Source organism: Jaculus jaculus, chromosome 5, assembly GCF_020740685.1.
Source record: "Jaculus jaculus isolate mJacJac1 chromosome 5, mJacJac1.mat.Y.cur, whole genome shotgun sequence".
NCBI classification, from domain to species: domain Eukaryota; kingdom Metazoa; phylum Chordata; class Mammalia; order Rodentia; family Dipodidae; genus Jaculus; species Jaculus jaculus.
This window is the reverse complement of record NC_059106.1, coordinates 134,547,349-134,570,554: the sequence shown is the minus strand read 5'-3', so window position 1 is coordinate 134,570,554 and position 23,206 is coordinate 134,547,349. Positions and strand designations below refer to the sequence as shown.

At 44.8% G+C, this 23,206-nt stretch overlaps 1 protein-coding gene across 6 annotated transcripts in view; it reads left to right on the top strand.

Moving 5' to 3' along the window:
* St6gal1 (ST6 beta-galactoside alpha-2,6-sialyltransferase 1) overlaps positions 1 to 22,997 on the top strand; it is a 141,268-nt gene extending 118,271 nt beyond the window's left edge. For all 6 annotated transcript variants that reach the window (XM_045149671.1, XM_004654291.3, XM_045149670.1 and 3 more), the window contains 3 exons: positions 15,353 to 15,451; positions 17,297 to 17,471; positions 20,184 to 22,997. In XM_045149671.1, coding sequence (XP_045005606.1) covers positions 15,353 to 15,451; positions 17,297 to 17,471; positions 20,184 to 20,425 — 516 coding nt within the window. In that variant the 3' untranslated portion in view covers positions 20,426 to 22,997. The remainder of the gene's footprint in view (positions 1 to 15,352; positions 15,452 to 17,296; positions 17,472 to 20,183) is intronic.
* Positions 22,998 to 23,206: the final 209 nt, after the last annotated feature.

Below are 23,206 nucleotides of genomic sequence, written 5' to 3'. Positions count from 1 at the left end.
AAGAACTCTTTTAAAAATGCATTTAAATGACAGGGCTGGGAAGATGGCTCAGCATCAAAAGGTGCTTGTTTGCAAAGTGTGCTTGGCTTTGAGGAGATGGCTCAGCGGTTAAGTGAAGTTGCTTGCAAAGCCAGACACCCCAGGTTCAATTCCCCAGTACCCATCCATATAAAGCCAGATCCACAAAGTAGTGCATACATTTGGAGTTTGTTTGCAGTGGCAAGACATTCTGGTGTACACATTCTCTCTCTCTCAAGTAAATAAATAAAAAGATGTGTGTGTGTGTGTAATATAATTTAAATATATATTTAAAGCCTGCTTGGTCTAGGTTCAACTCCCAAGCCACCCACATACACAGAAGTAAAACAAGCACCTGGTGTTTGTTTGCAGTAGCAAGAGACTTTGGTGTTCCCATACATACACACCCACACCCACGTATAAAAGAATGAACAAAAATTTAAACATTTAAAATGACATAAATGGGAAGGATTCTTGCTATAATAATATATAAGAACAGTGCTAACAAGTATAGTATTTAACAGCATAGTAATTTTTTTTTCACAATTTTGAAGACTTTAGTATAGGACTAACTTACTTCATTTGAAAATCCTAACTCCAAATGTTCCTAAATTTGAATCATTTTGAGTATTGACACAGTGTCACAAGCAGGAAATTCTGCACCTGAACTTCTGTGAAGGGTCCCAGTAAAAATTCAGGTTCACTAAAAATAACTGCATAAAATCACTTTCAGGCTATGTGCATAAAGCTGAAGTGAGTTTCATATTTCATCTTGGGTTCCGTGGCCAAGATAATATGCAAATATTCCAGAATTAAACAAAAATGAAAATAAAAACATTTCTAGTCCCCAGCATTTTGGGTAAGACCTATTCAATGTTTATTTTCTAAATATCAGTAATACACAATTACCTGCAATTCTATAAAAATTAAAATGATACTTTTTACAGAAATTACAAGTAGTGCATGTGTCTGGAGTTCATTTTCAGTGGCAAGAGGCACTGACATGCTTATTCTCGCTCCCTCGCCTTACAAATATTTTTTTTTTAAGTAAAATGTTTGGGAGAGTGAGTGTAGAATTATGGCTCAATATGTATAGAATTTCAGTTTTGCAAAATTGAAAGAATTCTGATTATGGAATTTGAATGGAGATGGCTGCTGGTGATAGTTGCTCAACAGTAGGGATGTATTTATGTCACTTGAACTGTCCACCTACAATGGCACAGCCACTGTTACTGTATTTTACTCCACCAAAAGGTGGAAAAGATAGAACTGGGCAGGGTGATGTACATGCATAATCCCAGCAATCAGAAGGCTGATGTAGAAGTGCAAGTTCAAGGACAGCCTAGGCTACACAGCACAAACCTCATTTCCAAAGAACAACCAGGCCTGGGGAGACTGCTCAGCAGTTAAAGGTGCTTGCTCGCAGAGTCTGCCTACCTGGCTTCAGTCCCCCAGTACCCACGTAAAGCCAGATGCACAGAGTGGCTCTCATGCGTTTGGAGTTCATTTGCAGTAGCAGGAGGCCCTGGGTGCCCATGCCCACTCTCTGTCTGCCTTTCTCTCTCTCAAATGAATAGATATTTTTTAATACATTTAAAAAGACCCAAAGTATGTGTGGGGTGGACTCTTATTAGGACAGACAGTCACAAAATGACAAATACTGTAAGATTCCACTTATGTGGGGGTGTGGTGGTTTGATTCAGGTGTCCCCCATAAACGTATGTGTTCCGAATGCTAGGTTCCCAGCTGATGGAGATTTGGGAATTAACCTTGCCTGGAGGCAGTGTACTGTTGGGGTGGGCTTATGAGTATTATAACCAGTTTCCCCATGCCATTGTTTGGCACACTCTCCTGTTCCTGTTGTCCGTCTGATGTTGGCCTGGGGCTGATGTTCACCTTCAGCTCATGCATCGTTTCCCCTGCCATCATAGAGCTTCCCCTTTGAGTCTATAAGCCAAAACAAACCTTTTTCCCCACAAGCTGCTCTTGGTTGGGTGATTTCTACCAGCAATGCGAACCTCACTGCAACATGGGGTACATGGAGTAGTCATTCACAGAAACAGAAAGTACCATGATGGTTGCCAAGACCTGCAGGAGGAGGGGGAGGAATGGGAGGTGCCGATTAACAGGCACCGAGTTTCCGTTTGTGAAGATTAAAAGTTCTGAAGGTGGATAGTTTTGACGGTTGCCCAGAAAGTGAATAGACTTACTGCTACTGAGCTGCGTGCTCAAAAGTGGCTAAGATGATAGATAAAATTTTTATGCATATTTCATCAAATAAAAGAATTTTTTTCTTTTTAAACTTTATTTTTATTTATTTATTTGAGAGAGAGAGAGAAAGAGGCAGAGAGAGGGAGAGAGAGAATGGGCATACCAGGGCCTCCAGCCACTGCAAACAAACTCCAGATACATGTGCCCCCTTGTGCATCTGGCTTATGTGGCTCCTCGAGAATTGAACCTTTGGCTTTGTGGGCAAATGCCTTAACTGCTAAGCCATCTCACCAGCCCAAAAGATTTTTTTTTTTTTTTTTAAATCAGGGGAAACGATATCATAGAGGGAGAAACTGAATACACTAGAAGCAGAAGCTGAGATAGTGATAGCAGCTGAGACCGACCCCAGCAGGAGGGAATCTGGAGGGAAGCAGGATAGGCAGAGAGAGAGAGGAACAAAGTTGGAGGCAAGAAAATGCGGGAGGGGAGCTGGTAAACTCTGGAGGAGGGGAGTGAGATTCTGAGGCCATATGGACAGGTCTCTTAGGAAGTGGTGGTGGGCGGGGGCCGTAGTCAACCCCAGCAGGTGGGTGAGCTTGTCAGGCCATGTGGATGGACCCACTTTGAGGTTTAGGAGCATGAAATCAGAGAGAACTTACAGCAGCTGTCTTGTGCCTGTGTTTGCCTAGTACCTTCCCTGGAGGCAGCAGACAGAGCTGGGTGCAGCTGGGTGGGGCAGTCATTGGAAAACAAATTAAACCTTTTTTAAAATTAAATATATATCGAGAAGGTGGCTTTTTATAGAGAACAGTGTCATATGGTGAAGTTTCGGGCCGTTCGTGTTCCTGTGCCAGGTGTTGTTATAAGATTCGGCAGAGAAGTGCTCTAGTTAAATGTAGGTCTTTAAATAAATCCAGTTTGACTCGGTTTAGGGAGGTTTCTGTAAGACTCAACTGTGCACCTGCCGTGCTCAGTGGGCCTGAAAGAAGAGACAGTAGGTCATGAGGACGTGGTGGCTTCCTGGGAAGCACGTGGACCCTGGGGGAGGGAAACCTACCTTTGCTTAGCAACACCATGTGCTGTCAGCCTCAACCAGAGCATTTCCAGGTAACTAATGGGAAATAACAGCGAGCACTTTTCTGTAAATGCTGTCGAAGGGCTTTCTGTGTCTTCTTCATTTCTATGACAACTCTGTGAGGCTTGCTGACCATGTTCCCTGAGGGCCCCTGGGCTCAGAGAGTTTGAGGGAGTTGCTTTGGCGGCCCAGAAAGTAAGCAATCGAGGTGGCATCGGATGTAGGTCTGTTTGCCAATAGCATCTGAAAGCCCCCAAACATTGTTTTCAGTGCTGGGCATGGAACGTAGGGTTCTGCACGTTCAAGGCAAGCTACATCCCTCACACCCCCAAAGCTTTCTTTAAGCTCCATGTTCTTCCCCAACACGTGGATCGGCAGGTGTTTGTAAAGGCATTGTGTGTGGTCGGGCGGACTTCCATTAATGACAAGTCTGAAAATAGCTAGCATCTTAGCTGAGAGATTGTTTTGTGGCACTCCTTCAGTGTAATATTTTTAACCTCAGAATTTAGGAACTGAAGTTTGAACATTTGAATATTGTGAGGTCTAGAACTTCTTGATCATGATAAGCAGGCACATTCTATGTCACTGGAAGTTACTCTTAGGATTTGGACGTTGGACTCGGTATTGGATTTGGCTTACCTTCTCTTCTTTTTTTTTTTTTAAATATTATTTATTTATTTATTTGAGAGCGACAGACACAGAGAGAAAGACAGATAGAGGGAGAGAGAGAGAATGGGCGCGCCAGGGCTTCCAGCCTCTGCAAACGAACTCCAGACGCGTGCGCCCCCTTGTGCATCTGGCTAACGTGGGACCTGGGGAACCGAGCCTCGAACCAGGGTCCTTAGGCTTCACAGGCAAGCGCTTAACCGCTAAGCCATCTCTCCAGCCCTGGCTTACCTTCTCATTTCAAAGCTTCAGGTTAGAAGCGGTATTTAACAGTCTGCCCTGCCCCCTTTCCTTTGTATTGTCCACTCACTTAGTGTGTAGCCAGCTGCCTCGCCTTCCATTCTGTCAAGCAAAGAAGCACCCACAAGATCCCTGCCAGGATGAGGAAGAGCAGAATACAATTTCCTCTCGTCAAGGACATTTGGTCAGGAGATGAGCCCCACACCCACCGCGTGTACACACACACACACACACACACACACACACACACACACAGTGGAAGAGTATGATGCTAAGTGTGGTGCACTCCAGTGGGGAGGCAGGCAGGCACCCCCGTCCTTTCTGGTTGAACTGGGAAGGCAGTGTGGTGGTCGCGTGCTTTCCGTGAAGGCGTGTCTGAATCCTAAGTCACAGTCGAGACCTGTGGTGCGGAAGCCAGCTCCTCTTATCCTTTTCAGCTCAGCCGCCAGCCAGTGTTTACATCCGAATCTCACCCAACCTCAAAACCATACTTATTTCAAAGTGACTTGCTAGCAAGTTTTACTTCTATGCTTAGGAGGAATGTGGGTTGGCAGTTCTTCCTGTAATGTTCTTTCCTGTAATGTTTTTGGTACGTGATGCCATGATAAGGGCCATTGATGGAGGCGCTTATTCCCTCCACTTCAATTTTCTGGGGGGAATCTTGTGTAGAATTGGTATTATTTTTTCAATGTTTGATAGAATTCACTATTAAAACCACATAGACCTTGAATTTTTCTATGTGGGAAAATTATAGTTATAAACTAAATGTCTTTAATAGATATTTGGCTAGTCGTGTGATTTCTTCTTGACTTCTTTAGTAGGTTGTGTCTTCTGAGAATTTTCACAATTTTTATTAACATTTTCCATGATTATAAAAATATCCCATGGTAATAACCTCCCTCTCCCCCTGCACTTTCCCCTTTGAAATTCCATTCTCCATCATATTACCTCCCCATCTCAATCATTGTAGTTACATATATACAATATCAACGTATTAAGTACCCTCCTCCCTTCCTTTCTCTTCCCTATATATCTCCTTTTTAACTTTCTGGCCTCTGCTACTAAGTATTTTCCTTCTCAATTTTATTTCTTTTTTTTCCCCAAAATATTTTGATTTATTTATTTTGGTTTTTCAAGGTAGGGTCTCACTCTAGCCCAGGCTGACCTAGAATTCACTATGGAGTCTCAGGGTGGCCTCGAACTCATGGCAATCCTCATACCTCTGCCTCCCGAGTGCTGGGATTAAAGGCATGTGCCACCACGCCCGGCTTTGATTTATTTTTGAGAGAGAGAAAGAACGGGCATGCCAGGGCCTCTAGTCACTGCAAACGAACTCCAGACACATGCACTACCATATGCATCTGGCTTATGTGGGTTCTGGGGAATATAACCTGGGTCCTTAGGCTTTGCAGGCAAGTGCCTTAACCTCTAAGCCATCTCTCCAGCCCTCTTCTGAGTATTTTAACAGCTGTAGTGATGTCACTTCCTTTGAGGTGATTCAAATGGTGTTGGAAATCACAGAAAAGATGTAAGAGACAGCCTAGCCCTTTATTCCTTCCAGAAGTTGTTGCTGATCACTTGCTATGTTCCAGACTTGGAGAAGTGGTGGGATTCAGCAGCCAACAACAGAAAACAGATAGTCTCTCAACCCAGGGCTATGCATATCTGGTCATTTCATTGTAAAACGAGGGAACTGAGGCCAGAGGAGAGAAGGAGGCCTGCTCAAGTTGCACTAAGGGTGGTAGCAGAGCCTGCTTAGGGCAGTGCGGTCACGACAAATGGCCCACATTACCTGGCTCTCGAGTGACATCTTCTAAGTCCATTTTTCCTCATTCTCCTCCTCTCATTTATCCATCTACTGATTTCCCAGCTCTCCCATTCTAATCCAAGGTCTATAAGAGTACATTTGTATGTTTGTTTATTGATATACCCTAGTGCTTAGAAAAATGCGCATTACATAGCAAGTATGCAATCAATGAGTTGAAAGAAGTTATATGTTGTTTTTCTCATACCTTTGACCAAATGCCTGGCAAAAAGCCACTTGAGGGAGGAAGAGTTATTTTGGCTTCTGGCTAGAGGACTGCCATGCATTGTGTCAGGAAAAGCATGGCAGTGGGAGTGGCGTGGTCCATGGCACTCACCTGGAAGCAGAGCAAGTGCGATGCCAGGGCTCAGCCTCTTTCTCCTCTTTCCTTTTGTCCTCACTCAGGAGCCCTGCCCAGAGGATGGCACCACCCACAATCAGGATGTCGTCTCCTTTCTTGTTAAAGCTCTCTGCAGTCACCCTCACAGATCCACCCAGCGGTGTGCGTCACTGGTCCTCTAGGACTTAGCTTATCTTAATGCAATTAAGCTAACATAACAGTTGAAGTTAACTATTACAGAAGTACAATTTAGATAACTTTCTGTTTATTCAATGGATCATCTCCAAATTTCCTTTTTTTTTTTTTTTTTTAAATTCATTCATTTGGAAAGAGTTCAAAACTTCCAGAGAAGGCACAGGGACTGCATGAAACTTGGCTGGGGAGCTGGCTCAGTGGTTAAGGGCATTTGCTTACAAAGCCAACCAGTTCAATTCCCCAGTACTCAAATAAAACCAGATACACGGGCTGGAGAGATGGCTTAGAGGTTAAGCGCTTGCCTGTGAAGTTTAAGGACCCTGGTTCAAGGCTCGATTCCCCAGGACCCACGTTAGCCAGATGCACAAGAGAGTGCACGCATCTGGAGTTCGTTTGCAGTGGCTGGAGGCCCTGGCATGCCCATTCTCTTTCTCTTTCTCTGCCTCTTTCTCTCTGTCCCTCAAATAAATAAATAAAACCAGATACACAATGTGGCATATATATCTAAAGCTCATTTTAGTGGCAAGAAGTTCTATTGTGTCCACGCTCTCTCTCCTTGCAAATAAATAAATTTTTTAAAGACTGCATGAAACATACAAAGAGTATATAAATTCCAGTATCCAAAGCCCACTTGTTAGCCTTTTATAACATTCATTCTATAACCTGCAATTTATTTATTTATTTGATTTATTTTTTTTTTTTGAGACAGGAACTTGCATCTTGCCCAGGCTAGTCTCAAACTCAGCATCCTCCTGCTTCAGCCTCCCAAGTACTACAATTATAGGTATACGCTATGTCATAATGCTTTCATATTAGAGAATAAGGTGTGGATGATAGCATTAATCTGTAGAGACTTTCCCCCTTACTTTGGCTTTGTACTGTGTTTTCTCAATAGATTAATTTTATGTTTGTGCCTAGAAAACTATGTAAATAATATTGTTTGCCTAAGTACATTGTGTGAGAAGTTATCTGTCCTTCATTTTTTTATTTTAATCACCAATAAGGTATTATCTAATTTTTCTATTATATAATTATCATCTTTTCTTGCAGTTCATAGGCAAACACTTAATGCTGTTCTGATATTCTGTTCCTCATCAAAATTCTCTGTATTGGCCATTAATTAATCACTTTTACCTGCAGCAACCTTTACTACAATGGCGGCAAAATGATATTCTTAACTATCTCTGTCTTTCACATTATTGAGCCAGTAGTCAGAATTCTATTATAGTAAGGCTTCTTAAAATTTTCACACACCCACTTGTGACCCTTGAGGCTTTTTTTTTTTTCTTGTTCTTGCTTATGTGTATGTTAATGTGTGTGGCGCTGGTGGTGTGTGTATAGAATGTAGATGTGTGGTGTATCCACATGTGTGTGTCTTTGTGTGCCCATACACTCAGACCTGGGGTAGGGCAATTGCTCACCCGCAGTGGCTGGAGTGGAGCACTGAGGTCTGTTCCACTGCTTAACTGCTTGGTCTTGTTTTGAGCCCAAGTCTCCCTTCACTGCTTCTGGAGCTTGTAGGCCGCCAAATATCCCTGGGGTTTTGCTCCCCTGTGGGACTGGGGTTATACATGCATTTGTCCACACCCAGCTGTGGTATGTGAAATCTTGAGCTTTGAACTTGGGCAGTTTCAGGCCCACTGAGGCATTTGTACTTGCATAGGAAACACATTTAATCACTGAGCCATCTTTTCAGCCTCATCTGACAAATTTTTATGTGACTCTGGGTATATAGTTAATAAAATTGTTGTGTAAATCCAGTGTTCACTGATAATAAGCCATAAAGGAATTTATTATAAAATAATTTTTTGATACACATTTCCTTTATCCATTTCTTAAAAGCTAAAGCAAATTTGTATACTAAAATCTTGGCTGGGTGTGGTGGTGCATACCTCAACCTTAGCACTTGGGAGGCAGAGGTAGGAGGATAATCATGAGTTCAAGGCCAGCCTGGTACTAACTACATAGCGAATTCCAGGTCAGCCTGGGCTAGAGAAAGACCCTACCTCAAAAAATAAATAAATAAATAAATAAAATAAATAAATCTTGATCTACAGGACAAAGAGAATCTAAAAATTTTCAGAATTGGTCAGTATTTTGATTTGATAATTATCAGTGCTGAGAATATCTCTTTGTAAATAAAAAGTGGCAGTTTAGCACCATCTCAAAAATAGTTGAAAGTTGTCCTAATCCTAAACCAAAATTCATCTGAGTTTTGTGAAATTCAAATGAGCAACTCAAGCAGAATTTTTTTTTTAATTTTTATTTATTTATTTGAGAGCGACAGACACAGAGAGAAAGACAGATAGAGGGAGAGAGAGAGAATGGGTGCGCCAGGGCTTCCAGCCTCTGCAAACGAACTCCAGACACGTGCGCCCCCTTGTGCATCTGGCTAACGTGGGACCTGGGGAACCGAGCCTCAAACCGGGCTCCATAGGCTTCACAGGCGAGCGCCTAACGGCTAAGCCATCTCTCCAGCCCTCAAGCAGCATTTTTTAAAAACATTTTATTTATTTATTTGAGAGAGTGAGAGAGGCAGACAGAGACAATGAGTGTACCAGGGTCTCTAGCCACTGCAAACAAACTCCAGATCAATGTGTCACTTTGTGCATTTGGCTTATGTGGGTCATGTAGAATGGAATCTGGGTCCTTTGACTTTGCAGGAAAGTGTCTTCACCGGTAAGCCATATCTCCAGCTCATCAAACAATGATTAAAGAAAATTTTTTTGTTCATTTTTATTTATTTGAGAGTGACAGAGAGAGAGAAAGAGGCAGATATATATAGAGAGAAAATGGGTGCGCCAGGGCTTCCATCCACTGCAAACAAATTCCACATGTGTGTGCCCCCTGTGCATCTGGCTAACGTGGGTCCTGGGGAATCGAGCCTTGAACCGGGGTCCTTAGGCTTCACAGTCAAGCGCTTAATGTCTAAGCCATCTCTCCAGCCCCCAAACAGCAATTTTGAATGCCAAATATTCTAACATAATCCAACTCTTTCTATTCCCTTTATTGATACATGCTTAGGAATGGAGGTAAGAAAATAGTCAGTCTTTATTATCCATAATTAAACAAGTATGCTTCTATCATAGCAGAAAACTTTACGTGCAAGTTAGTCCTGGATCTGTGCTGAGGTGTTTCGCGCACTATTTGAGGGTGTTGCATGGCTTAGGAGCATGCGCAGTGTGAGTGTGCTCCGTTGTGAATTCAGAACAAGGCTGTAGTGAAACCACAGAATGCAACAGGAGTAAGCAGGCACTGCCACAAATACCTCAGGTTCCTGTACATTTATTTTGAATTAATTTTTAGTTGTTTCATGCTCAGGAAACTTTAAAAAAAAATATTGCTTGTTTATTTGCAAACACACATAGAGAGAGAGACAGATAGAATGGGCATGCCAGGGCCTCTAGCTGCTGCAAATGAACTCCAGACACGTCTTTGTGCATCTGGATTTATGTGGATGCTAGGGAATCGAGCCTAGCTCCTTTGGCTTTGCTGGAAAGTGCCTTAACTGCTAGGCCATCTTTCCATCCACAGGAAACTTTTACACATTAATGTACATGAACCCATATGGGGTTGTAATCCACAGTTTAAGAAGCTGGGTATTACAGTATGAGAAAAATACCGATCTTCCTACCCTTCTTCCCTCCCTCCTTCCCTCCCTCCTTCCCTCTTTCCTTCTTTTCTTTCTATTGGTGACCTCCATGGCTTGTTATTTTTTCAGTGGTTTAGAATCCATTACCATTCTGAATTCCTTTGATGTGCATGCTGTTTCCGACTTGGCCAGTGGGGTTTCCTTCACCGACTGTTGTTTCATTATGACATGCATGCATGCTCTCGTCAGTTTTCTTATTTAACACGTCTTCTGTACTTTCTAGTAAAGTAGGATGTTCCAGGCCACTTTGCACTTATCTGATGGGCACATGATGTGTTCTGATTCAGGGAAACATTGCTGATTAAATATCTTAGAGCAGCCAAATCTCTTACATGCCTGAAGCCTCAGCTACTGGGAAGTGAAGCCCGAGGATCACTTACGCCCATGGATTTCAGTTTTGTTTTTCTTAAATGAAAAGTAGTACTAGGAACTGTTTCTTCCCCTCTCCCCCACCACACACACACACACACACAGCAGGGAGGGGAGGAAGAGAGAGGGGGAGAGGGAAACAGAGAGCCCCAGCCTTGGGCAGCATGGGAGCTGGGTGTTTCTGCCCTGCAGAGTGCCCCCCGCTCAGGGAAAGGCCTGGGTCCGGCACAGAAAGCAAGGTCTAACCACTGGATGTTTTCGCTTCTGCCAGTTGTCACTGATTCTTGGTCCTTTTGAGCAGGTGGAGCTAGAAAATTCAGCTGTTGCAGGCAGCTCCATGCTGCTGGGATGAACTTCCAAACCAGACACAGTTCATGGGAGAAAGGGATTTATTTAAAGTTTACAGATCCAGGGGAAGTTCCATTGATGGCAGAAGAAGCTGGCCCCCCTTTTTTTCACAGATCCAAGCAGAGACCCAACCACACAGCCAGCACCACAAGCAAGAGCTTGAACCTGCAGGGGCCGGAGCTCATTCTGCATTCCTGTACCCTAGAGATCACTTCCACCCCTGGTGACACCTCCTTCAGCCTGAAGGCTGGAGACAAGCTTTAAAAAAAAAGTCTTGTGTGTTGAGAAAGATGCCAAACTTCCACATTAGGGTCATACACACAAATGTACTCTCACATTTACACAACATAAACACGCCCGTATTCATGTATGTACTCATGCACATATATGTTCATCTGTATACACATACGTATCTTTAACTTGGAAAGCTTTCATCATTTGGACCTTTTCTTTGAAGTTCAGCTATATCCATAGCTACATCTATTCAACATAGTCCGCGCGTGTGCGCGCGCGCGCACACACACACACACACACACACACACACACACACACAGAGGATGTTTTAGTCAGTCCTGACTGTCATAATAAAAATACCACAGGGGGCTGGAGAGATGGCTCAGTAGTTAAGGTGCTTACCTGTGAAGCCTAAGAACCTGGGTTCGATTCCCCAGTCCCCACATTTAAGCCAAATGTGCAAGATGGTGCATCTGTGTGGAGTTCATTTGCAGTGCCTGGTAGCCCTGGCATGCACATTCTCTATCTGTCTGTCTGTCTGTCTCTCTCTCTTTCCTTGCAAATAAAAAAATATTTCTAAAATACCACAAACAGGATAGCTTAATCAACAGAAATTTATTTCTCATCATCTGGGGACCAGAATTCCCGACGATGGTGTCATCAGGGCTGGTTGTAGGTGAAGTCTGGCTTCTTGGCTGGGACATGGCTGCCAAATGTACAAATGTGTCATCATTTTCTCCCAGGCATGCACAGAGAGCCTTGCGTCCTCTCTTCTTCTTTGAGGGCCACCACCCTTAGTGGATGAAGGCGCCACCCTTATGAGCTCATGTAACCTTAATTACCTCCCCGAAGGCCCGGGCCCTCTCTCAGAAACCAATCACATTACAGCCAGGACTTCAACATCTGAATTGTTGGAGCACAGCTAAGTCCATAGCAGAAGGAAAATAGGAAGAAAAAAAGTACCATATTTGGAGGTAGTGTGAAGAATGCAACAATAGATATTTTCTCCTTCCTATATGTGCCTGTTTCCTTTTCCCAACATTTTGCTATGGGCATTTGTTGCTTTATAATTGGAAGGTTGTTTTTGAGCAACAATACCCATCTCCCTGGGATAACCTTTTCCTGGGAGAAGCTCATCCAGGCTCTGTTGCTGTGGGAATGATTTAGTCTCCTGATGAGCTCTTCCCACATCAGGATGCCTACCTTCAGTCATGCTCCCTAAGCCGGTCAGGACAGGAGAACTGGAGAAGAGCTGTGTTCTTCTGGGCATGGCTGGTGCCTCTTCCGGGCAATGCCTTACAGGATATGCTAGCTGTGAACGAGGTACCTAAGCCTTGACATAGGGAAGCGGTCTCCCAAGACCACAGAACCATAGTCTTGGAACAGGGATGAAATGCATGCTGACAACTCCCAAGGTTTGAGGGAAACTTTCTTTGAGGAACTCTGTGGACTCCCACATAGTGAGGATTCATGTGGATAAACTTAGAGCCATGTCCACTTGAGGTGTGTGTGTGTGTGCACAGGGATTGTGTGCTGGCTTTTTTTTGTTTTCCTCCTTTGCTTTCACCAGATCCAGTCCTGGCTGTTTTCTGTTTCTTCCTTCTGACTGAAGCCACTGTTTATCTGCTCCTCTCTCCCAGTTCTTGGAATACTTTTCCACTTATCTCAAGCAGTTCAGATGTATGAGCGGTTGCCCTGTGTACAGGAGGATGAGGTTAGCCTAATCCTCACGACGGGCTGTTTGTTTGAAGGCCTGGAGGTTGGGCCTCCCTGCTGCAACAGAAAGAACGTGCTGGTGGCAGCCTGCTTCTGAGCTCTGGCCTTAGCTCTGCTGAGACTTACCTTGTAGCTTCAGACAACTGTACTTTCTCTGGACTTCACTTTATTCATCTGAAAAGTGATGGGCTTACTGAGTCCTTCTGAAATCTTCTGGATGGGACACTCTAAACGCAGACAAGAGCTGGGGAGATGGCTCAGGGTCGAAGGCACTTGCTGATGCAAAGCCTGCCAGCCCGGGTTCAGTACCCCAGAACCCATGTAAAGCCAGCTGTACAAAGTGGTACATGTACCAGGCACTCTGACACATCCACACTCACAGACACAGTCCTTTTCTGTTTCTCTCTTTTCCCTCTCTGTCTTTTCTCTGTGCTCACAAATAAACAGAAAAAGAAAATATATTTTTAAAAAAGTAAACCCAGGACTGGAGAGATGGCTTAGTGGCTAAGGCCTGTGAAGCCTAAGGACCCAGATTCAATTCTCCAGGTCTTCAGGTCCCATGTAAGCCAGATAAACAAGGTGGTGCATGTATCTGGAATTCGTTTGCAGTGGCTAGAGGCCCTGGTACACCCATTCTCTTTCTTTAAAAAACAAACCACAAATATCAACATTCTCATGATAATTTCAACTTCTCATTTTTGACATCTTCTCACAAGAATGTGACTCCTCACTTCATCCTTGTGTTGGGCAGGAGAGCAGGTTGAAGTAGGGCCTGTAGAGGCAGAGACTAGACAAAGTCAGTCTCTCCTACTTACAGACTATGTGACTTGGATAAACTTTTTAGTTACCATTTTTAGCTCCTAGGGCCATTGTGAGTATAATCTGAAATGTACTAAACATCATTAAATGGCATCTGTTGTTACCGTTTCTTATAAAGACAAAAGCGTTGTGCATCTGTCCTGGGATTTCTGGGATCAGTGAAGCTGAAGATCATGGGCAGGTCTGGAGAAGCCAAGAGAGGCTGCCCAGACCCCTTGTCTTGCTTACTAGGAAAACATGGGGGGTTGTGCTACAGAAAGATTGTGCCAGAAGAAGATTTTGAATTATCTGGAACCTTCCTGATACTGTTACAACCCCCCTGACATAAGCTACCTGCCTGGAGGGGACATGGCTAAAGGGAAGACTGATCGCTTTCCATCATCAGCTGTTTGGGGTGCACAAATAAGGCTCACAGCTACAGGATTCTATCTTGAAAGACATTCAGAAAAGTGTGGCAAAGATGCTCTGCCTCCTCCCTGTCCCCTTCTCAGCTGGGTCCCTAGCCGTAGTGAATACCTTATAACTCCTACTAACCAGGCTATTCTGTGTTCTAATCAGAATGCGGTTTTTGGCTATAACTAAAGAAACACCCTCCGTGTCCCTCAGACTAGCAGAATTAGACCAAAATAGATTCTTAGTTTTCTGCCTTGTAAGACATTCTAGAGCTCTAATGGTGACTCATTGTGACAAAAATCCCATGTCTTTCTACTTTGTAAGTTCTCAAACAAGCACCTTTAACTACTGAGCCATCTCTCCAGCCCCTGTGTTGACGTTCTTTTTAAAAATTTCATCATCATTAGCTCTTATTTTTTTAATTTTTTTTTTATTCTTCTGGTAAATAATTTGGATTCTTCCTTAGGATAGATTCCCTAAAGTGGAATTATCATTCAGCCTAAATATATTTTATTTTTTAAATATTTCTATTTATTTATTTATTTATTTATTTATTTGAGAGAGAGAGAGAGAGATTGAGTGCGCCCAGGCCTTCAGCCACTGCAAACGGACTCCAGGCACATGCTCCCCCTTGTGCATATGGCTTATAGGAGTCCTGGGGAGTCAAACCTAGGTCCTTTGGTTTTGCAGACAAGTGCCTTAACTGCTAAGCCATCTCTAGCCCTTTGGTCTAAATATACTTTCTATTTAAAGGTTATTAATACATTTTTCAAAGGTGCCCCACCAAGTGACACACTCACATTCAAACCAGGTGGGGTTAACTTGCCTTGAGCTGCCCAGCCCGGGGGAAGGTGAGCACAAGGACTGGCTCTTCCAGCAGGCTGCCCACCACACACACACACACACACACACAAGCTGCCACCTTCTAGTGCTCAAAAACAGACATAGGGATCTGTCACAGTGCTGCAGAGACTTGGCCCTTCATGATGTATCCATGTTGGGCACTGGTCTTGGTGGGTGGTTGAAGGGACTTCCAGAGACCGCCTGTTATTATAGTAGATGCTGATTAAAACTCTCAGCCCTGGACATCCCACCTCTGAGGTGTGACTTCAAAGAACAAGGATGCTTCCCATGGACCTTAAGTGACGTACCAGCTTAGACTCTCACAGGGAGTTCTGTGCCTCGGGTGTACCTAGGGACATGCCAGTTATTATCATGAGCCAGTTACCTGTAAATCCCCAAGTTGAAGCTTGTCTCTCTTTCTCCCTGAAGTTAGTCACCACAGAACGGCGCTTCCTTAAGGACAGTTTGTATAATGAAGGAATCCTAATTGTGTGGGACCCATCCGTGTACCATTCAGATATCCCAAAGGTAAGTAAGTGAGTGTCCGTGAGAAATACAGTTTTCCTGTTTGCCCTCAGAATATTCTATGTTCCTATCTTGTCAGGTCATAGCTGAGTGGAACCTTTCCACGTCATCAGAATTAGCCAGCTATTTTCTGTGCCTGCCCTGAAATGTCATGCATGTGTCTCCCAGAGGAGTAACAGTGGTTGGATCAGTAGTGATCTAGGGTAGATTGTGTTCATTAATGCGCTCATTCCCAACAGGCATCGGTGGGAATAGAAAACAGTTGCTGCTATTCCTGTCAATAATGGTGCCACACATCTGCCTTGAACTTTCAACATCTAAAACTCTTATTTTCTTCTCATCATACTATAAGGAAGTAGATCAAAGCATGGTTGCTCCCATTTTATAGATGGGGAAAGCAGAATGTGGACAGGGGTAATTACCTGTCTCCGGGTTTGATTTTCTAAGCAGAAGGCCCAGGTCTGCAGCATCAACTCTTTCAAGGAAGGAGACATGAGCTACTGGCCTCCTGCTGGATTCTCATGGCGTTGGGACAGTTCTTTTATTTTTATCTATTAGAAATTATTATTTATTTATTTGTTAATTTTTATTTATTTATTATTTGAGAGCAACAGAGAGAGAATGGGCATGCCAGGGCCTCCAGCCACTGAAAACGAACTCCCCCTTGTGCATCTGGCTAACGTGGGTCCTGGGGAATTGAGCCTCGAACTGGGGTCCTTAGGCTTCACAGGCAAGCGCTTAGCCACTAAGCCATCTCTCCAGCCCACAGTTCTTTTTAATATGTTTATTTATTTATTAGAGAGAAAGAGGCAGAGGGGGGGGATAGTAGGCATGCCAGGATATTCAGCCACTGCAGATGAGCTCCAGACACATGCATCTGCCTTGTGCATCTGACTTATGTGGGTCTAGGGGAATTGAACCTGGGTCCTTTGGCTTTGCAGGCAAATGCCTTAACTGCTAAGCCATCTCCCCAGCCGGGACAGTTCTATCACTATGTGTTAGCCTCTCCCTGCTGTGGGGTGCAAGACAATGGCTTTGAGCAGGCAGAGCAGACAGCACTGCTCTGGAACACTGGATTCTTAAGTTGGCTCCGCTAATGACTGCCAGGCTGTGAGACTGCTGGTACCCTCGCTTCCTCAGTCCTACAGCTTCCCATGGATATCACTTAGAACCCAGGTTTGCCTGAGTCAGGAGGAGGACTCTAAACCCCTAGATGTGACACCTGTACCTCCATTTTCTCCCCTGAAAATGTAAGAGTAACCAGGAATGGTAGTGCCAGCTACATGGGAAATGGAGGCAGGAAGATCTCTTTAGCCCAGGAGCTCAGAACCAGCTTTGGAGATGTAGTGAGATCCTGCCTTTAAAGAAAAAAAAATGTAGTACCTGAGCATTGTGGATCATACGTAGCCCTTGAAGGCTGGGTTGGAGGAGCACTATGAGTTCCATGCCAGCCTGGGGCAGAATGACAGAATGAGTTGCCAGTCAGCCTGGGCTAGAGTGAGATCCGACCTCAAAAATAAGCAAGCAAAGAAACAGATAAAAAAAAACAACCCACAAAACAAACAAACAAGAAAGGTAAATAAAAGATGATGTTAGTGCCTAGACCTCCTTTAGCTGATACCCTTGTAAGGTGCAAGGGTCCCGAAGTCTGAAGCTGTCCCAAGGTTACAAGCCCAACATTTCCACAAGCACAGACTATGTCCTACATGCCACTGTGCTACCCAATAAGATCTGTGATGTGGAGAAGTCTGGGACCTGCTCCCAGGGAAGGGTTAATGTGTACTGATGAAAACGATGGTCTGTAAAGAGCACATTTCTTCTTGAGCAGACCACTCCCTTCTTTTCCAGTGGTACCAGAACCCCGACTACAACTTCTTTAATAAATATAAGAGTTATCGCAAGCTGCATCCCAGTCAGCCCTTTTACATCCTCAGACCTCAGATGCCTTGGGAGCTGTGGGACATCATTCAGGAAATCTCTCCGGAGGAGATTCAGCCAAACCCACCCTCCTCCGGGATGCTTGGTGAGTCTGTACCTGGAGCATGCCTTGTGTGTTTGCTTCCAGAAAACATTGGTTTTCTTCTGGGGTCTTGTTCGTCCATTAGTTCACCAAAACACTGCTGAGATTTTCTTCTCTGCGTATTCATATCCTTGAAGGCGTCTGCTGGGAGAATTCAGTCAAGTGTCAGAGGCCACAGTCAGTTTGAGCCAAGAAGGAGTGACCACCGTGGTGTCATAGGAAAGAGGACCCCTTCTGTCTAGGTAGTAAGGGGCAGAGAGAGCTTTGTGGAGGAGGTAGTGTTGGCCTATGCCCTGGACAGGGAGCATTTGACAGGCAAAGAGGACTTTAGAGAAGTACACCACCAGCAAGAGGAGGAGGTGAGAAGATAGGGCCAGAATGGACAGAATGAGACTCTTGTCTTAGGCTTACAATTTAAAGTATCTCAAAACTCACTAATCAAGATAAATGGTATTTTAATTTTAACATTTTAAATAAATTAATTAAACAATTTAAATAAATTAAAATGATATTTTAATTTAATATGGTATCTTTAAAAGTTATAATGTCAAAAATTATAATGAAGCTGGGTGTGGTGACACTCCAGAGGCAGAGGTAGTAGGATTGCTGTGAGTTCGAGGCCACTCTGAGACTACATAGTTAATTACAGGTCAGCCTGAACCAGAGTGAGACCTTACCTCAAAAAACAAAACAAAACAAACAAACAAATATATATATATATATAAAATGAATAAAATATTATGCATTTCAATAAAGACAGAACTGGTAATAGTGCTGTACCAGAGTCATATTTGGAACCTGAGAGAGAGGAAGTTAGGAACCTCCCCCCCCCCCACCCCCCTCCCTGATTTATGAGGCCACACTAGTGAATGTGCGAGCCCTAGCCCGGGAAGAAGGTGTGGGTGAGCTCTTGGTGGTGTGGGGCGTACAGGAGCTGGGGCAGCTGATGGGGGTGGGTTAGGAATAAGGGTTCTGAGCACTGACACAGACTCTCCTCTTCGGCTTTCCACACCTGGCAGTCCTCACTGTCTACTGCTCGTCTTCCTTTCTCTGTGGCTGGACCACTGAGCCATTTCCCTGAGTCTACAGGCTCTTCAGAGGGCCAGATCCTTCTTCCCTGGGTCCCTACAGTATACCATTTTCCCACAGGATCACCCCAGATACTCAGCACTGTGTAACTTGTCTGCATAATTTTTAATATTCTTAAATTTTATGTATTTATTTATCTGTTTGACAGAGAGAGAGAGAAAGAGAGAATGGGCATGCCAGGGCCTCCAGCCACTGCAAACAAACTCCAGATGCGTGCATCCCCTTGTGCATCATGCTAATGTGGGTCCTTTGCCTTTGCAGACAAACACCTTAACTTCTAAGCCATCCCTCCAGCCCAATGTCTTCATAATTAATTCTTACTATACTGCAAACTCCTTCAATGTAATAACTGTGTTTTACTTAACCTCTGTGGGTCTGGCATGCTCAGTGTTCCCAGAATAAAAGAGCAACTAAGTTTACCAATGGAGGGAGGCACTCCTTAGGGAAAGGCATTTGGGCTCTTGCAATGTGATGTCCCCTTCATACCCTCTTCTTCATTTTTTAGGTAGGTGCATCTGGGGGCTCTTCCTGGAACCTTTTGGATGGTAGCTGACATCCCAAAGAATATACCTCCTGTCGCTCCACTGCCCTGCCACTGTCCCTGCTGTCCCCCCACCACTCTGTCTCCCTCCTAGTCATTGTCCTTCCCCCACGACAGTGTTATCGCCTGTCATCAGTCATCTTGTCAGTGACGCTGCTGTAGCACTGGAACCAGTCACAGGACTGTCCTCTCCCCACCGAGGCTTGAGGGACAAAGCTGCTGCTAGCAGTTTCTAGCTTTGCTCTCAGTGGAGAACTGCCCCATTGTGGAATGTCCGTATATTCGTAATTAATGCAAAGGATCTTAAAACTGATGTTATTTCACCTCACAAGAACCTATGTAGTAGGAGGACTGCATTGATTTCTCCCTGCAGCAGGTGAAGAGCCTGAGACACAGTGGGGAGGCAAGTCCTTCAGACAACAGCTCAGCCATTTGGGCACAAAGATAGGTAGTCGCAGGAGTCCCGTTGCCTCCCGGGTGAGCTTGCGTCTCAGTGTTCAGACAGCACCGGCCTAGGCCACACCTCCTCAGCTCTTCCAACCATGCTTCCTCCCAGTTAACGAAGAAGTCTTTCTTGGGCACTGCTTATCTAAGTACCATATAAGATAGTCTTCTAAATTGTCCCCATCAGTTGTGACAAGGTGGCAGAGTGATTAAGGTGATTAGCGCTGTACCCTTCATAAAGATTCTGAGGATGTAAAAGTGCTAGGGAGTACTAAGTACAGGATGGCATTGTCTCATTCATCGGCTCATTTATCTTGTCCTCTTCCCATTGATAAATTCATTAACCCATGGAGTCCTTTAATCCTTTAATCCTCTTTCATGAGGGATGACCTGCCTGGTCATATACCAGACCTGATCTTTGTGCTGGGGATAAAAAGGTGTAAAGTGCCAAAGTCCTGTGTTCCAAGGAACGGTCAGCCAGGATTGGCTTATCAGGACTCAGACTAGAATCAGGAATAAAGAAAAACCCGAAGTGATGTCTTGCCTAAGCCAGGGTCATGAACAGCTGTGCGCATGAAGGCAGGTGTCCGGGCTGCTCGCGTTGGCTGCGTGGCGTGACTCACCTCTGCTCACCTCTCCAGGTATCATCATAATGATGACGCTGTGCGACCGGGTCGACGTTTACGAATTCCTTCCATCCAAGCGCAAGACTGACGTATGCTACTACCACCAGAAGTTCTTTGACAGCGCCTGCACGATGGGTGCCTACCACCCCCTCCTCTTTGAGAAGAACATGGTGAAACATCTGAATGAGGGCACAGATGAGGACATTTACCTGTTTGGGAAAACTACGCTGTCTGGCTTCCGGACCATTCACTGTTGAGCATGTGTCCCCAACTGGGTGCCTGTTTTTTTCTTCTTCTTTTTTCTATGGCTGGTCTCTTCGTTACCCCAGCCTGGGAAGAGTTTTGAACAATTTACAGCCTTCTCTTTCTACTCTGGGGGCTTCTGTGAGCAAAAGCTCTGGGGCTCTTGCTCCTGGCAGGGAACCAGGCCCAGCCTTCCCTGTAACAGCGTGTGTGAGGCCAGCCTCCTGCCACACACATGGGTGCACACGTCTAACATTCCTTCTAGATGGTATCCTCTCCTTCCACACAGGTAGAGGCATGATCCACCTTCCCCAAGGGGGCGGCCAAAGCTGGACTTTGTTTTTCCCAACTGGATGATGTCATTTTCACAAATCGCTTTCTATTGATTGGAATCTCTACCTAAGTATTCATTTCACATCTCAAAGAAACTCTCCCAAATTGTGGTTTTGGCTAGGTACAGGGGCTCTGGGGTACCAGTGATTGGTGTAGGACATGGAAGTGTGCTCAGTACTCCAGAGTCAAGTTGTTCCCAAGGCACTACTCTGGGGATAGAGTCATGTCATCACCCTGGCTGGCTAGGCTGGTCCTTGTGAGCAAATGATCTTAACTGGCCCACCTCGCTCTCCATGTGGAGAAGAAAGGTGTAAAAAGATACAATCTCTGGGCTGGGGAGGTGGCTTGGCCGTTAAAGGAGCTTGCTGGTAAAGCCTGCTGGCCCACGTTCAATTCCTCAGTACCCATGTGGTGCCACATGCCGTGTGACGGTGGGAGTCCAGTGGAGCCAGGAGATTCTGAAGGACTTTGGTCAGCTAGTCTGATGTTTGTTTAATCTGGCAGTTCATTTGCAGCAGCAAGAGACCCGCTCTCAAAAAAGGTGAGGCACAGACACACTTGAAGTAGTCCTCAGACCTTTCTCTCTCTCACACACACAATCAAAAAACTTAGAGATGCAATCTTTGTCTTCAAGTTACATTTCTGTGGAAGAAACAAACATCTACTAGGCAGCTAGTGTGCAAGCATGCAGTGGGCCCAGCGCACTGGGCTTTCAGCAAGAAGCGCTGCTCTCCACGTACCCGGGAAACACCAACTCTTCCCTGTGTGTGGGTCATAGACTTCGAGCTGGGGCGTGTCAAGCAGATTTCATCTGTCATGTTTACCTTTCTTTCTCATCTGACAAGTATCCAAAGCCAATTTCTCTGACCTTATGGCCCTTCTGTGCAGTCTTTCCGGAAGTGGGGGTGTAAGTGTTCTAAGACTGGTGTGGTTTTCCAAGTCTAGAACCTTAGCCATAACCGATCCTCACGGGGTGTGAGGTGCGTGATACACCAGATCACCGCACCCTTCACCAGCCTCCTGCTACCCAGTGGCCTGAGAGGCTCTGGGTGGGAACTGCTTTGCAAATATGATCCTCACATGGTTTTGTTGAGTCCCCTCACATGTTGGGACACCATGTGGGCCCATCCAGTCTTAGTGCTTAAATGACTTGTTTAAACTTGAATAGTGACATAGAACCAAGCTCCTAGACACAGGCCAGGGCTGGTCCCACGTGCTCACTGGGCTCTAGTGTTTGAGATCCAGTCTAGCCGTCTTGGACCTGGGATTCCCATTTACTGCTGACCCCTTGTTTTTTGTGGTCAATAGAAAAAGTCCCGAGTGACAAGCCCTGGGTTTTCTGTTTGATACTCCCCGTTTGGCAAAAATTGAGCCTTTGTTTCCATATCTATAAAATGGGGGCGGCAATCCCAGGGCTGTATGAGGATTACAGGAAAGCTCCCATCCTGGCTGCATTGCTGGCATAGAGCTAGCGGGTACCCTTTCTTTCCTCGCTTGTTTTGATTAAGGGCCTGCTCTGTGATCACACTGGGGCTGGGCCTTGCTGTGAGGAAGGATGGTAGAGGGGAGCAACCCCTCCGCTTGGAACACCCAGGAAACCACCCAGCGGATGGTGGAGGACATGTCCCTCCTCCCTGCTGCCTGTTGGGCGTGGGTGGAACTCTTGGGCTGCGGGGTGGGATGTGTCTTCACCCCTCCCGGGACAGTGAATTCCTGGATGACTTTCGTTCTGATTTCACATTCTCATCGTGACTCTAATGTTTCATGACCTTGGAGTGCCCGGGAAGGTGGCATTCTGTCAGTAAGAGGTACATGTCGGTGTGGAGACTGAGACTACACTGGGTAGAATCTAGTTTTTAATTATTTAATGTGGGGGATTAAATTAACTATGATTCTGATGTCTGTACAACTTTGAATTCTGTGCTCTGTTAAGTGTGGAAACCCTGGTAAAGATGCAAATATGATGTGGATATCATTGTAAATGTGGTGAGGTATTTAATATTTGTGACAAGTAATTTAAAAACTATGAGTGCTACAAGAAAGCCTCTTGTCTACATGAGGCCTGCCTTCAGTAGCCATCTATTTATCCTAAATCATGAGATCTTTTCTAATCCTTCTACCAATCAAATAAGCTATTGCTCTTGATTTAGAGTTGACATTAGTCCCAGAAGCTTCTAAAACAAGCCTAAGCTGATTCTGTATTACCCAAAGAGTATGTAAAAAATTTTAAAATAAAGTTCTTTTTTAAAAACACCTGCCTCCTCTCTTCAAATGACCGTGGTCAACTCTTGTGTCCCAAGAGGATGCAACCCTAATGAATTCCCCCAAACTCCCTACTGATGTTGGAATTCCACTCTAATGCTCCAGGAAAAGGGGTGCATAGTTATTTGGAAGGACGCCGTCTTAGAAGTATGGAGAGGTTTGTTGATATTTTTTTTTCTTCCTTGTGTTCTTGCTGGGTT